Raw genomic sequence first — 16,625 nt, forward strand, 5'->3', positions numbered from 1 at the left:
TCAAATTCCTGGGCTCAAGTGATCCTCCTGCCCTAGCCTCCTGAGCAGCTGGGACTATGGGCAGGCACTGACACAAACCACCATGCCTTGCTTGAAATATTCTTTTCTTTCCACTAAGTCAACCATTTGAAAATTCTTTTCAGTACTCTATTTTATGCAATACTCTATTTAGTACTCTATAGAGTACTCTATTTTTTCAGTACTATACTCAGTTTAGTACTCTGGTTGGATAGCTAATCAATTTATTGGACAAAAATACAAATTTATTTTTCTCAGGTCATGCCATGCCTCTGTTCAGAAGCCTTCCAGTGCTCCCCTATGGCACTCATGGTAAAACCCTAAGTTCTTTCCATGGGCCTCAAGTCCCACACAATCTGACTGCTGTTACTCCTGCCTGCTCTGACAACTCTCCCCATTATCACACAGGCTACAACCCCCACCCTCTGCCTGCAGAGTACCCACGCTCCGCTCCCCCCGCTGGGCTTTTCACTTGCTGCCCCCTCCCCGGAAGTGCTTTCCTCCAGCTCTTTACACGGCTCACTCCTGCTCTCTTCTTTTGGGTCTCTGCTCAAATACCACCTACTCAAGGGATTTTCCATGATTGCCCTGTTAAAAAGGGAGACCCCTGCCACATACGTTCTGCCTCGCCACAGCTTTATTTCCATCATTGCACCTACTGCCACCTGACATACTCCCTGCTGGCTTGTTCATCACCTGTCATCACCAGGGCTGTATTTTCAAGGAATCTTATGGTGCTTGGCACAAAGTAGGTCTCAGTAAATATCGGCCAAGTGGATGACCATGGCCTACTCTCCAGACTCTCACCTGCAGCCCCCTCATTTGTAACCTCTGCTCCAACCAAGCAGGCTGGCTGCAGCTTGGAACACATCAAGCCTCACTAGCTCCCAGCCCTTGCCTAAGCTGTTTCTTCTGTGTGGACCCCTCTACCCCTCACCCTCCACCACACTGCTGCTTCACTGGGCCAACTCCTCATCATTCAGGCCCACCTCAGACATCAGCTCCCCTGGGGAGGGGCCCTCTCCAATTCCCCAGACTAGTTTCGTCCCTGCCTCTTTCTATGTTCCCTCAGGCCCCGTATATACTTATACCTAAGCACCTTTTGATGCCTCTGCAGTTCTCTACTTCTTCAACAACACTGTGAGCTCCTTGAACGTAGAAATCATACTATTCTGTGTATGCCCTGCACTTGACATGTTCTCATCTCAAAATATGTCTAAAAATGAATTAATGTGATGGTTCCTATATTTCAATGTTGGGCACTTACCAAGACTGTTGAAGAGAAAACTGAAATGCCCCTTGGTTGAGAGCTCTCAGGAGAGGTCTGGCCTGTGCATCCCTGTGCATTATCAGTCACACCACCTCACCAGGGGCCCACGTTCTCCTACCTTGGGCAATCTCGAGCTGCCGCTTTGCATCGCCCAGTGCGGAGAACAGGTCCAGCTTGATTCTCGTCTCTGCGCTTAAGCTGTTCTCCAGGTGCTGTGTTTTGTCTTGCATGGCTGAGAGGGCTGACATTAACACCTCAGTGTCCTTCTCATTTTCCTTATATTTCCGAAGCTCCTATCAATATCATCAAAACAGCAATGCTACAAGGTAGTTTTGGCATCGATGTCTATAAATTAGCCTGAAATCACAAATTAAATCCCACTATTCTTGGTCTGGCCACTAGAACACAAAATCTGGTGTTTCATGGGTTTAGGCAAGTGCTAAATGTGTTTATATGGCAATACGCACATACAAAAACATTTAGAAGATAATCATTTGACTGTGCTGGGCATGTGTCTAGAAAACAATGGAATCTGCTTCCAAATAAAACACTTTTCTTATAAGCCTAATTCAGAACCACGGAGAACATTTTTCCTTGCTGGCCACGTGCAAATTATCATAATGCTGTAATCGAACTTGCTAAAACTCTTCTCTCAACCTGCATTAATAATTGTAAAAATGTTAATTATTTTGACAGGGCATACTACAGAATAAGCCCACTTTAATGTAAACAATTAATATATACAGATATTTGAATTTTTCTTTTTAACAGAAAAATCCAAACTTATTACAGAGAATTTAGGAATATAGAAAAATTCGAAGAAGAAAATGAAAATTACTCAAAATACCAACACTAAAAAATTTAATATTTCTTTTAATCTTTTATGTATATGTGTATCTTTTAGCATAAGTGAAATATTAAGTGTACAGTTTTGTACATAGTCTTTTAAAAACTAAATGATTTCAACTATTATTTGAAAATAAAATTTTTATTGGCTGTACAATATTCCTGAATGTTTACATACCAAAATTTAAATGACTCTCCCATTGTTAAGACTGTTTTCAATTTTTTTGCATTTTTATACCACTACGATGAACATCTCTGTACATCACTCATTGGTGAGATTTTAAAATTGTTTACCTTAGGCTGGATTCCTAAAAAAGGTAAATACTTAAAAAGTGCAAGATCTTTTCCAGAAAGTTACATTTCCACCAGCAATGTATGAGGCCTATTTTGTTGCATCCTCACCATGATTGATATTTTCATTTAAAAATTATCTGCTAATTTCATAGGAGAAAAATGATATCTACTTTTAATCTGCATGTCTTTGATGATTGGTGAGTTTATATTTTTATGATCTTATCAGTCACCTGTATTTCCTCTGAATTATTTGTTCACATCCTCAGCCTATTTTGCTATATATTTGAGCTTTCCTTAGCAACTTTTATGAGCTACGGATATGTTGAGAACATCAATTCCTTATTTATAATATTTATTGCAATATTTGTAACTTCCCCAATCTATTTTTTCATTTATTATTATGATTTTTGCTTTGTGATTTTTTTCCATTGCTTGTATGTTTAGAAAATCTTTCCCTTGTTTCAAGGTCAAGTATATTGCCACCTAGTTTTTAAAAACTCATTTATTCTTTGTTTTTTCTGCCTTCAACTCTTCATCTGGAATTTCTTTATATGTGGCATGAGATGAGTTTCTAATTTTTTTTCTCCAGTTATTTAGCTATTCCAAAGCCTTTTACTGACTAATTGTTACCTTTCCCATCTATCTCTGATGCCACCTTTACTTTTTTTGGTATTTTTTTCGGCACTGTACTCCAGGCCATCATTCTAGTCCACTGACTTGACAGTAATTTTTCACTTGTCCCACCTGGCTCAAATTACTGTAACTTTACAATATATGACATTAGTTTAAATGACAAATATTTGGCTAAAGTATACACAGCCCATAAAACAGGCTATGTCCATAGCACTAGCACCTTTCCTATCATTCACTGCTATGAACAACAATCTGCAAGGCTCAGAGCCATGCAGGAGGGTCAATCCCCTGGCAACAGAAAGAGGGTTGGGGTTAAAAGGAGGTGTGTAAGTTTCAAAGGACACTAATCTGGCCTATAACCTGAAAAAGTTAAATGAATCTACAGCAAGTTAAATCCTGGTATAAAACATACCAAGGGATTGTCAACATTTCTGGTTTGTATTAGAATCTGGCTACATTAATATGACTTGAAATGAGCTGGACAAGATTAGAATTTCAAATCTTTTTGTCACAGAGATTTTTCAGATGCAATGAGATTTGATCTGTATTAAAAGGCATCATCTCTACACTGCAACACAGAGCACAAGTTTAGCAAAAAAGTGGAATTCAAAAAGTGGAATTAGCATAAAAGTGGGAGCAAAAGGGAAGTCTTTTGCTCCCCCCTTACCTGGACTTTCAGTTCTAGTTCTCTGATTTGGTCTTCTTTCACCTTCATGTCCATCGTGAGCTTCTTGCCCTCTGCTTCTAGTTCTCTGATCCGATTCCGTAAGGTTTCGGTGCATTCTCCCCTTTTGAAAAAGAAGAGAAGGAAATAAAATAATTTAAAAGACTATAGGTTGGGGCTGGGCCCTGTGACTCAGGCCTGTAATCCCAGCACTTTGGGAGGCCGAGGTGGGCAGATTATTTGAGGTCAGGAGTTCGAGACCAACCTGACCAGCATGGTGAAACCCCGTCTCTACTAAAAATACAAAAAAAATTGGCTGGGCATGGTGGTACATGCCTGTAGGCCCAGCTACCGGGGAGGCTGAGGCAGAATAATTGCTTGAACCCAGGAGGTGGAGGTTGCAGTGAGTCCAGATCGTGCTACTGCACTCCAGCCTGGGCGTCAGAGTGAGACTCCATCTCAAAAAAAAAAAAAAATAAAAAATAAATAAAATTTTAAAAAAGACTATAGGTTGGCCGAGTGCAGTGGCTCACGCCTGTAATCACAGCAATTTGGGAGGCCAAGGCAGGTGGATCACTTGAGGTCAGGAGTTCAAGACCAGCCTGGCCAACACAGTGAAACCCCCTCTCTACAAAAATTAGCTGGGTGTAGTGGCACACGTCTGTAATCCCAGCTACTCGGGAGGCTGAGGCAGGAGAATCGCTTGTACCTGGGAGGCAGAGGCTGCAGTGAGCTGAGATGGTGCCACAGCACTTCAGCCTGGGTGACAAAGTGAGACTCTGTCTCAAGAAGAAGAAGAAAAAAAAAGACTATAGGTTTAATTGTATTGTGGATTTATATTTCTTTTAATTTCTTTTATACTCCAGGGTCTGTCAGGTTTTAGCTTTTGGCTCAGTCTGCTCAGTTCTCTGTGTTCTTTGATAATTTCAATAATACTCTAAAATAACTGGGCTGGGCATGGTGGCTCATGCCCGTAATCCCAGAACTCCCAAGGCCAAGGTGGGAGGACTGCTTGAGCCCAGAGTCTGAGATCAGCCCGGGCAACACAGAGAGACCCTGTCTCTACAAAAAACTTAAAAAATAGTTGGGCATAGTAGCACATGCCTGTAGTCCTAGCTACTCAGGAGGCTGAGGCAAGAGGACCACTTGAGCCCAGGAGTTTGAGGTTATAGTAAGCTATGACTGCACCATTGCACTCCAGTCTGGGTGACAGAATGATATCCTGTTTCAAAATACATACATATATACAATAATTATTACTGAGTGTCTAGATGAGCCAGACACTAAGGTACTTTACCCATATACTACCTTCTTCAATCCTTATGACAACCTAAGGTATATTTATCCCATTTTCCAGATAAGAAAACTGAGGCTACATAGATAAAATACTAGTCCAAGGTTACCTAGCTTTTAGGTCATAGAACAGGAATAAGAACTGAGGTTTTCTGGCTTCCCAATCCAGCAAACTTCCCACCAGGCCATGAGACTTGAGACAATACACACAAAGCCAGATAGAACTGAACATGTACTATGTCCAGCAGGGGGCGGTGAACTAGAAAAAAAATTTTCCCCCCACTTTTGAGGGGCTATGCATTGGGACTTTTGTCTTTCTTGTCATAAAGTTGCCACAAGACTGGAGTAAACAGAAAAATAAGGGCACACCGTTGAGCTGCTTCTCAGGGCTATCGTAAAGTTGAGCTAAAAGAGATGATGGCAATGGCCAGTCCAAAGCTGGAACTGTCTAGGTTCCAGAAACAGCCCAATGAAGAAAGTAGGTGTTCTCTGCCTACCAAAAAGGAAGGTCCAGTCAGAGATTTATGCCCTGAGATTTACTGAATAAGTTATGGCAGGCCTGGCGTGGTGGCTCATGCCTGTAATCCCAGCACTTTGGGAGGTCAAGGTGGGCAGATCACCTGAGGTCAGGAGTTTGAGACCAGCCTGGCCAAGATGGTGAAACCTCGTCTCTACTAAAAATACAAAAATTTGCTGGGCGCGGTGGCAGGAGTCTGTAATCCCAGCTACTTGGGAGGCTGAGGCAGGAGAATCGCTTGAACCTGGGTGGCAAAAGTTGCAGTGAGCTGAGATCGCACCACTGCACTCCAGCCAGGGTGACAGAGTTAGACTCCGTCTCAAAAAGAAGGAAAAAAAGAATAAGTTATGGCAAACAAGGACTGTCCAGGGATAAGATAAATAAGCTTAACTGGAAGCAAAAGGGATTTGGGGTAGACACTGAAACCAACTTACTGATTCTCAGGCATGGGAGACACTAAGCAATATCGTTAAGGAACTGCTATGTCCTCCTGAGTGGAATTTTTCAGAAAGGGCAGGTGCCGTATGAATTGAGGAGAGAGGAGAGCAGTCATCACTACATGACTGTTCAGGAACATCTCCTGCAAGTGTAAGTGCTTCAGAATGCAAATACATCTTCAAACAAACAAACAACCCCACATTGTAGGCAGGCTAGTCAAGGGCCTTGTAAGTCTGTATAGATGCTGATGGGCCAAGCCAGCTCAGCCATCTGCTGGGGGAAGGCAGGATCACACAGGAGAGAGTTCTCACTTGCTGTTATTTCCTAAAAGGTGAAATGATTCACCAATTATTCTGCAAATGCCAGAACCCACAAAAAAGGCTATCAACATGCCAAAAGTTAAATTACTTAACTTTAATTACGACAAAGCAAAATTAAAGGAAAAATTACAGTTGAATTATACCAGGTAGATACAAATTAGGATGGAATTTAAAAGTGAAATAAATAATAATTTACCCTCGTTCTATATCTGCAAACACCTAACTGATTCCCACATGCAGAGGGACTTCACTAGTCAAGAAAACAAAGGAAAAAGTGATAAGTGAAGTAGAAGCGAAAAGAAAAAAAAAAAGCTCTTAACTATCTGATAGTTTTTGGAATACTTGCACACAGGGGTACTTTCCAGTGGTATAGGAGGTAGTCCCCAGTTTTCATTATGCCACAAATGTAATTCCATCTAGTAGAGACTTATGTTTCACTTTTTTTTCCATTTTATTTGACAGTTTGCTGATATCCATTTGAGCAGCCAGTACACAGTGCTTGGGCAACCAAGATTTTATCTTTCTTCCATTTTAAGATAAAAACTTCAGAAATACATATACCTAAGAGTGGAGAGTAATGATAGCTCTCTAAAGGGAACGAACTTCCAGATGGAATCTCTTAATGCATTTAGTAATCATCAGTCTGACAAAAAATGACTGGAAACCTTTTTATGAGCAGTACTTTGCCTCCCAGGTATGGGAAACATGGTGATTCCCTTATCCCGCTTTATAGATGAGGTCACTGAGGGATAAAGCTGTTATAAGGCAGTGCAAGCTTGCATAGATGGAGTTTAAACCAGCTAATAAAACAGTACTTAAAAGCAATCCATCCGCGCATGATTGCTGTACGTCCAATCCTGCCCAAGGCATCAAATTCCCATGTCTTTGTTGGTAAAGGAAAGTCAACCTTAGATTAAACACTCAGGTGACATGGACATACCTAGATGCAGCAGCAAATGCAACAGCCCGGGCAGCAGTGGCTTCTTCTAACTTCTTCCTTTTTTTCTCTTCCATTAACTGTTTCTCTACAAAACTTCGGGCTTCCTGCTCAGCTTTTAGCTTTTTCTCCAACTGGCTGATATTCTGCTTGTCTTTTTGCTTCATTTGCACAGCATTATGTAATCTATATGGAAATGATTGTCATATAAAGTCTTAAAATTACAAATGCCCACTATAAACCCTTGAGAAACATCTCTTTATCACCTTAAGGCCAATTAAACAGGAGGTTTGAACAGCAAATAGAAAATGTCAACGCCCAGAATGCCTGAGGAAAACACACTGTTATTCTTTAATAATTCCTAAACACCAATAAACAAGCTGCCTTACAAAACAGAAATTCAGACCTAGCCTCTGCTCTGTTCAAGTAAGTGATCTACAAAAGGTCACCCAGAAAACAGGGTAAAACAAATTTCGAACAGAGGGGAAGATAATTGTAGAACTAATTCTAATGTTCCAGAGCACCCTGAAAGAACTTCAGTCCCACCAAAGAACCACTGATGGGACCAGCCCCAGTGAAACTGAGGTAAGGGGTGGAAAGGGGAAGGTTTTTATTTTTCCTGAATACAATTTTGCTGTAGCCTACTACAGCTTTTCCTTTCCAGCTCAGGATGTCTGCTCACAGTGTCCCCAAATCCTCTTTTAGAGTCACAGGATGCTTAATTTCAGATAGAAATTTCAGCCATATTTTCTGCTTACTACCACCCCCAGCTTTACCTATCAGCATGAGGTTAGTTTATCATTGGGATGTTCTCTACATATCAATGCTAGAACCACCACAAATGCTGGTCAGAGGCAATGGAGAGGTTATTTGCCTGTAATGCCCTAGCTTTTGAGTTACATTCCTTAAAAATGTTGAACTCCTCTTTCAATAGGGAAAGCCCAGAAAGCCAACAGCCTGTAATGATCATCACTACCACGGGCACACATTGCTGGGAGATTTAAAAAAAGAAAAAAGGACAGACCCACACTGAGTTAAGAAGTAATTCCAGAATGAACTAATCAAAAGCCTAAAAGAATTCACACAGAAGACCTGGCTTTCTGCCTGCCTTTTCAAATAAAATCAAAGTTCAATGTCATCTTTTAGTTCTGGAAATAAAAGTAAATATAGTCAAATCCTCTAGAAATTTTCACTCAAAGGAGCAAAATTTTCAAACTGTGACAGAACTACTTCTTGTCAATTTTACTATCCAAAAACTCAATAACTATTTTAAACTAGGAAGTTATTAAATGAGAGAAGACAAAAACAGTAATATTAATAAACTGTTTTGTAGCAATGAAATAAGTTTTTACAGATTTTATAAACATGTTGAATATCTGGTACTAAATAAAGTATTTTAAACATTTTATTTAAAAACCTCTCAGCAGGTCTCTGTCACCATAAATCTTGTGCTCCAACCCCCGGAAACAGGAGAAGCAGTGAAGCTGCTGGGCTTACGGCCAAAGGCCTAAAAGGTGCACGTACTTGTTCTGCAGCAGCTCGTTCTCCTGCCGAAGCTGGCCCATTTCTGAGCGGATCCCTCGCTCGGTGCTTGAAAGGGAGCTGATCTGACTGCGGAGCTCTTGTTCCACTTGTCTGCTGGCTTGCAGGTCAGCCTTTAACTTTTTAATGTCTTGTTCCAGCCTAGGAGAAGGAGAAATGCAGCATTTTCATCTAGGTGAGGGCACCCACAGAGCTGGGAGGGACCTGATGGGGGTCCTGGACTGCTGGGTGAATGGCAGAAGAAGGACCCCGCTGGCAGTTCCTGACATCATGAGGACTCCAGTCTGCAATTGGGTTAATTTTGTTGAATGATTCCACCTGGGTCCCTACCTCTTCCTACTGGGGTGTAACTTTCAACTTCCCCCAAATGTTTATGAATATTGACAGGTGAGTATGGTGCTTGTGAATATCCATCCGAGCTGCTGATAAAGGAGAAGGGGACAGCAGAGAGGGTGGCTGAAGACTAAAGGCTCCCTTCTGGTGGCTTTTCATGCCCTCAGCAAGGGAAATATGTTCAAACAACCAGCTCATGACCTACCACTTAATGCTTTGTGATATTCTGATAAATCAGAATCTACTGTCTGAGACTCTGTCCCACAATGGGCCTAGAAGAAAACAGTCTGCGACAACCTCCAGAAATTGCAGCATCCTTGATGAATGACGTTCACACCTCTGTTGACTGCAGCAGAAGAGCTCACGAGACTCAACAACAATGAAAAAAGGAACAAATTACATGCTCTAAGAATCATAAGAGAACTCCATCTGTAAAATGAAGCCTATCTTTTTTCCTCAATTCCTTACTCTTGTTCCATCTATTTTCTTTACTGCAGTAATAGTTTCACTTTAAGTGACAGGTATTGGAGACCTACTACGCATACATAGTGCTGAAAATGGTCAACAAAAACTATCGGCCGGGCACAGTGGCTCATGCCTGTAATCCCAGCACTTTGGGAGCCCGAGGCGGGTGGATCACCTGAGGTCAGGAGTTCAAGACCAGCCTGGCCAACATGGTGAAACCTCATCTCTACTAAAAGTACAAAAATTAGCTGGGCATGGTGGCGGGTGCCTGTAATCCCAGCTACTCAGGAGGCTGAGGCAGGAGGATCACTTGAACCCAGGAGGTGGAGGTTGCAGTGAGCCGAGATCGTGCCACTGCACTCCAGCCTGGGCGACAAGAGTGAGACTCTGTCTCAAAAAACAAAAAACAAACAAACGAAAACTATAAAATCAAGTTTCTTTCTTCATGGGAAAACTTCACAATTAGGAACCAAGAAATAGAGAGGAACCAAGAAATACATAATTTAAATGATTAAACAATAACACAAGGAAGGCCATGATTAAATATATGCTAGAAGGAATAATAACAACAGCTACTATTTAATGAGAACTTATGGGCCAGGCACTGTTCTATAGGGTTTAATCCTACGATCTGTACAACTATGGGCCAAATGCAATTTCTATTCCCATTTTTACAGATGAAGAACTCTAGGCTAGGAAAGGATGCAGCCCAAGGTCATTCAGGCAGTCTAGCTCCAGAGTCCATTCTCTTCACCATTAGGCCAAACTATAGCCATGTCATCCACAGCATGGTAGAGGAAGAAGTGCTATGTGAGTCTGAGGAGAGAAGACTGGGAAAGGCTTTGCAGAGCAGGTAGAGATTGACTTGGGCCCTGATGTTTGGATAGGATTTGGAGAAGTAGAAGAGGAGGAGGGGACATTCTAAATGAGGGGAGAAATGTATTAAAAAACTCAAAGGCAGGAACAGCCATAGACATGTGCGGGCAAGCCATTAGTCTGGCTTCTGAGAAAGGCTTGTACTGGGGAGAGAGTAGGAAAGGATAGAACAGATCTGGTAGATAGGACTGTGGAGAGTGGTGCTGAAGGTCACGTCAAGGATGGCTGCCATGTGAGCTGCAGTTGAGAATGAAAGAAAAATTAGATCTACAGAGGCTAGATCTCAATAATTTTGTAGTTATTACTTTCATTTTTTAAATCTCTTCCTACCACAAACTAGGAATAACAATATTTATTTAGAAGAGGCTTTTTCCATCAGGATACAAACTCACAAGTAGGTAAAGTCAGTTTGCTCTGATGAGACTCTTGTTCATGTCACTAATTCAACATACCAACAGAACCAAGATTTCTGAAGGGCAATGGTGATCTCTTTGGAACTGTCAGCTCCAAAGACTAAGTCTTAGAGACATGTTTTATTAAGCACTAAATCCCCAGAGCCCTCCACAGTGATCAACGCTTACTCAATAAATGTTGCCTGACATAGGGCAGCTTTATTTACATATCTACCTTTAGGCAACTTAAAAAAACCCCCAAAACTCCAAATCATAAAACACTGACAGTCACCCTGCAGGTGCAAGTAGCCAGTCCTCCTGTCCAGTGCCTGGGAGCATGGCCTAGAAACCTTTTGTTCCAAAAGCACTACTGGGTGTCCTGACAGCTTGCTCCCCAGGGAAGGGTCACAAGTCGACATCACACCACACTTTCCCTATTGCCAGGGTTATTCCAGTTGAATGTACTCTCAGAACTGCTCTAAACAATTACAGATCGGGATTTATACCATCACCATACTGTCTCTCCTTCACTCCCAAGTAGCCAAAGAATATATTCCGAAAGAGGTCAATGCTGTCAGGCTATCCTCTTTGAGAAATTTGGCTGAAAAATGTGTTAGGTAATTTGTCTTTCTTGAGAAGCTGATTTCACAGTCTGAGGATTGCATTTTCAGTAGAAAGGGTGAGTTTTTAGGTGAAAATGGGAGCTAAGCATGGTTTAGTAACAGAGTTTAGGATCAGGGTTCTACATTCAGCTCTGGCGCCAACTCTCTGACCCTGCACAAGGCATGTAATCTTCCAGGCCTCAGTTTCCTCATCTACGGCTGATATCTCTAAAGTTCCTCCCAGTTTGGGCTAGGATTTCTATGCCTGACACACTTACAGATGGCTGCTGATTTGCCTCTTTAGATAGCAGACTAAGCTGTATCATATGCAGATGCACAGGAATCAAGTTCCACACAACCAGTCGCTGGGGCAAAACATATGCCACAGTTGGGAATGAAAGAAAAATTAAATCTGTAGAGGCTAGATTGTGAGAATTTTGTAGTTGTTACTTTCTTTCATTTTTTAATCTTTTCTCACCACAAACTAAAAATAACAATATTTATTCTGAGTGAAATTTTAGAGTTCCTTGAAAAATGTAAAAATCCAATGAGCTAATGCAGTTATGAGACCAAAAAGCATAAAATATCTAGAGTATAACTTCTGAAGACCAAAGAACATGAAATAAATATATATAATTAATAAATAAATATATATTTATAATACATATTTAATTATATATAATATATAATATATAAAAATATATAATATATAATATATATAAAATATATATAATATATATAAAATATATAAAAATATATATAATATATAAAATATATATAATATATAATGTATATTATATATATATTTGTTTAAATATATAATATATATAAATATATATTATATATTTATATATTTAAACATATATATAATATATAATATATTATATATTTTATAAATATAATATATAATATATAATATATTATATATTATATAATATATAATATATTATATATAATATATAAAATATATAATATATAATATATTATATATAATATATAAAATATACAATATATAATATAAAATATATATAATATATATTATATATAATATATAAAATATATATAATATATAAAATATATATAATATATAAAATATATATAATATATAAAATATATATATATAAAATAAATAATATATATTTTATATATATATATATATATATATTTTTAACCAAGTCTCACTCTGTCGCCCAGGCTGATCTCAGCTCACTGCAATCTCCCCCTCCCGAGTTCAAGTGATTCTCCTGCCTCAGCCTCCCGAGTAGCTGGAATTACAGGTGCCCACCACCACGCCCAGCTAATTTTTGTATTTTTAGTAGAGACGAGGTTTCGCCATGTTGGCCAGGCTGGTCTCGAACTCCTGACTTCCTTCAGGTGATCCACCCACCTTGGCCTCCTAAAGTGCTGGTATTACAGGTGTGAGCCACCGTGCCCAGCCAACAATATATTTTTTAATGTGAAGCTTCTATAAAAATTTTGTCCAAGACTAATCGTGGCACAATACAACAAAAATAAAATGAAGTGGTTACAGGAATGTGTTCACTTTGTGAAAATTCATAAATGGAACACTTGATTTGTGCACTGGTGTGTATACATGTTATACTTCAATAAGAAAAGGTTTATTTAAAAAATAAAATAATCTCACAAGAGAGAACTAAAATACTTCAGGATTTTCATAACTGCTACCATGAATTTTGTAAAACTGAATTATTTTCCAAACTGCTGCAGCAAGCCTGAGAGTGAACACCAGCATTCCCAGTTTAAGAAACACTGCTCTACAAGAACACTGCCTAATGGCTAATGGCATGCAGGATAACATAAAGCAGTAAACGGCAAAATTCTCAGCAATTTTAAAAAATTTATGATGGACAATTTTTCATTAGCTGTCTACAGAAAGCATTAATTTGCCTTGAATGTCCACTACATATTTTAAATCTTTACTAAGGTAGGCAGCAAAATGATTTACCACCTGTATTGAGTTTATTTTTGATATCCAGTCACAGTATCAAAAACTGAATCAACAATGGAAAAGTATAAATAAAAATATAAATAACTCATAATCCTCTTATCCAGACAGAACTGCTCACTATTTGGTGTACCTCTTTTCTGTATGTTTTTTTCTATTTCTTCATACATGTGAATATATTTAATATTGGTGAAAGAGTACCACATATACAGCTTATAAATCATAAGTACCTTCTCACACTATTAGACATTTTCCATAAATAATTAATTGCTGCCTAATATTCCATTGTATGGATGTACTATACAATCCTATTTTCTAAGATATATCTCAATTTTTGCACTTGCCCAACAGAAAAATGTACGTCATGAGTTTTGAAAGAATTATGTGTGGCCAGGTGCAGTGGCTCAGGCCTGTAATCCCAGCACTTTGGGAAGATGAGGCGGGCAGATCATCTGAGGTCAAGAGTTCGAGACCAGCCCTGCCAACATGGTGAAACCTTGTCTCTACTAAAAATACAAAAAAAATTAGCTGGGCTTGGTGGCACGTGCCTGTAGTTCCAGCTACTAGGGGAGGCTGAGGCAGGAGAATCGCTTGAACCCAGGAGGTGGAGCTTGCAGTGAACCAAGATCACACCACTGCACTCCAGTCTGGGCGACAGAGGAAGACTCCATTTAAAAAAAAAAAAAAGAATTATGTGTTAGCAAATTGAACTGAATCAAGATAGTTGAGTGCTAGAAGCATTTATTAAACAGATAACTACTATTTGTCTTAATGGCATACTTAACCCTTTGGTGCTGAAGTTCAATACTTTACAGGTAAAATACAGACATACAATTTATTAGTGTGAAGTACAAAGAAGTTTTTATTAAATGGTGTTAAAAGGTTAATGCAAAATCGCCAAATGTATTAATATGATTCTATTAAAATGTCATTAGCTGAAACCTAAATTAAAAGCAATGATCAGGAAGAAAACGAGGCAGAAGTAATAGATTATAAGCCTTGAAACTAATCTCAGCAGATAGGGATAGAGAGAATGGAGGAAAACATCAAACCCCTTTTATCTGGGTTAAGGGCCACACTCTTCCCTAGACTATAGAATTTTAAGGGATAAAAGAGAAGTTTTCTCCAGAAGAGCTACAATCTCATTAAAAAAAAATAATAATGGGCCAGATATATCTGAACCAAGCTTTAGTAAGGCTTAGTCAGGAAATAAATGCACTTCCTTCTTGCCTAACTCTTGTGGAACCAGTTTTCACCCTTACAAAGGCCTGCCCTGTGGCATCACCTGACTTTGGACACAGACAGGGCCCATGGCAAAGCTGGAGTTTATATGTACAATAAATATGTCCATTTTTGTCCAGCTGAACAAGCCAGGGTTCTAAATTATTACACATCAGGTCCAGGCAACTTTCCTACTCACTTTACTGAAAATTTCAAAAGATAGCACTCAACTTCTAAGGGAGTTGTGAAGCTACCTCTGAATCCTATTATCTAACTCACAGCAAGAGTTGGGACCCATACAGCAGCACTTTCTCAGGTCCCTGTGTCAGATGCCAGGCTGACTTCAAAGCAAAAGTGTCAAGTTTAAGGATCACTCTTACTCCAAACCTTAACTATATCTCACCTTCTCCCTAATCCAACCCAATTAAGATAAACTGTAAAGTAAATGATTAATAATTATTTAAATTTAATTTTAAGAGGAAGAGATTTACATTTTAATAAAGAGTAATCTGCTAATTGACCAAAGGAATGAAGTTCAAATGTTAGCCTTTCAGACAGGCTAAAGAAGAAAAGTATCTTTGAGTATCTGGAAGAACACCTGGTAGTAAAATAAATACAGTATTTATTTATTGAAAAAATTTTTTTGAGACAGAGTCTCGCTCTGTCGCCCAGGCTAGAGTGCAGTGGCATGATCTCGGCTCACCGCAACCTCTGCCTCCTGGGCTCAAGTGATTCTCGTGCCTCAGCCTTCCGAGTAGCTGGGATTATAGGCATGTACCACCATGCCTGGCTAATGTTTGTATTTTTTGTAGAGATGGGGTTTCACCATGTTGGCCAGGCTGGTCTTGAAATCCTGACCTCAAGTGATCTGCCTGCCTTGGCCTCCCAAAGGGCTGGGATTACAGGCATGGGCCACCATGCCCAGCTGAAATACAGTATTTAAGGATTAGCTTTTAGTTGAAATGGGTATTGTTTTTAAGTATCTGAAAAGGTAGGGAGATACTATGTCTAAATGTTTGTAATTCTTATCTCTTGTGAATTACCTGAATTACAGCCCACACCACTATGCCTTCACTGAAAGTTTAAAAGTCTTCAGTGGCTACTGCCAATAACTTCATGGTTTTAAGCCTGACTTCAGCTTTATGAGGCCTGACTGAAAGCATAGGGGAAGTTTAAGGCATCAGGGCAGGAAATTTCCCCAGGAATTAAGTCTTATAAAAAAGAAGCAGACCTTTTTCTCAGCCAAGACTTCACCTAGGGGTGACTATGAGTCACAGTCCATACCCATTCCAGAAAACTACCTAAGGATATATGTCTGTGGGCTGCAGGCTGGACCCCATGAACCCCTGGGGATGATAAGGAGCCTCAGCTTTACTGGTTATCTATGAACTCTAAAGAGCAAGTGACAGAGAGGCTCTAGGCTCTGCAATACAGAACTTACCCTGCTGCTTGCTCTGTGGGAGAAGGGGCTTCAGAAAGTCATCTCCAAGTTATACAGCCAACTGATTGAAAGGTAGGTTTTCTAACAAACCCCTCACATCAGCCAAAATGACCCACTGCTTGTTTTCCAGACATTTTCTGCCTTTTACTATGCTACCTCTTTGGGAGGAATGGCCTCCATTTTTCAATCTTACCCATTCTTCAAGGCTCAGTTAAAAAACAACAAAAATTAAACTCTCCAGCACACGGTGCCCAACATCTCTTCTCCTTCTAAAACCCTAAAGCTCTCCATGTTAGTGTTTCACATTTGGCATCAAACCATCGCCCTGTGCTGGGCTTCTTTTTGTTGCTGTTGTTCTGATGTTTAATCTTTTCCTGTGTCTGTATCATATTTCTAACAAGACTATAAGTTCTTTGAAGCCAGGGACTGTGCTACAAAATTAGAAGCTGGGACTGTATTTCTAAAGTTTCTTCCAGTCCTTATAGATCAAGTCACTAATCTTCACTCCGTGTCTATCTCCTCAGTGCTCACAATGGAACAGGGTCAGTGTTATGACA

At 39.7% G+C, this 16,625-nt stretch overlaps 1 protein-coding gene across 1 annotated transcript in view; it reads right to left on the reverse strand.

Moving 5' to 3' along the window:
- The window catches only part of MACO1 (macoilin 1), a 70,226-nt gene that overhangs the window by 7,227 nt on the left and 46,374 nt on the right, over positions 1 to 16,625 (reverse strand). Inside the window, exons 7-10 of the mRNA XM_054499841.2 lie at positions 8,755 to 8,913; positions 7,234 to 7,416; positions 3,729 to 3,849; positions 1,407 to 1,581 (exon numbers count right to left, since the gene is read on the reverse strand). Of these exons, the coding sequence (XP_054355816.1) occupies positions 1,407 to 1,581; positions 3,729 to 3,849; positions 7,234 to 7,416; positions 8,755 to 8,913 (638 nt within the window). The remainder of the gene's footprint in view (positions 1 to 1,406; positions 1,582 to 3,728; positions 3,850 to 7,233; positions 7,417 to 8,754; positions 8,914 to 16,625) is intronic.

The sequence above is a fragment of the Pongo pygmaeus genome, chromosome 1 (assembly GCF_028885625.2).
Source record: "Pongo pygmaeus isolate AG05252 chromosome 1, NHGRI_mPonPyg2-v2.0_pri, whole genome shotgun sequence".
Taxonomy (NCBI): Eukaryota; Metazoa; Chordata; class Mammalia; order Primates; family Hominidae; genus Pongo; species Pongo pygmaeus.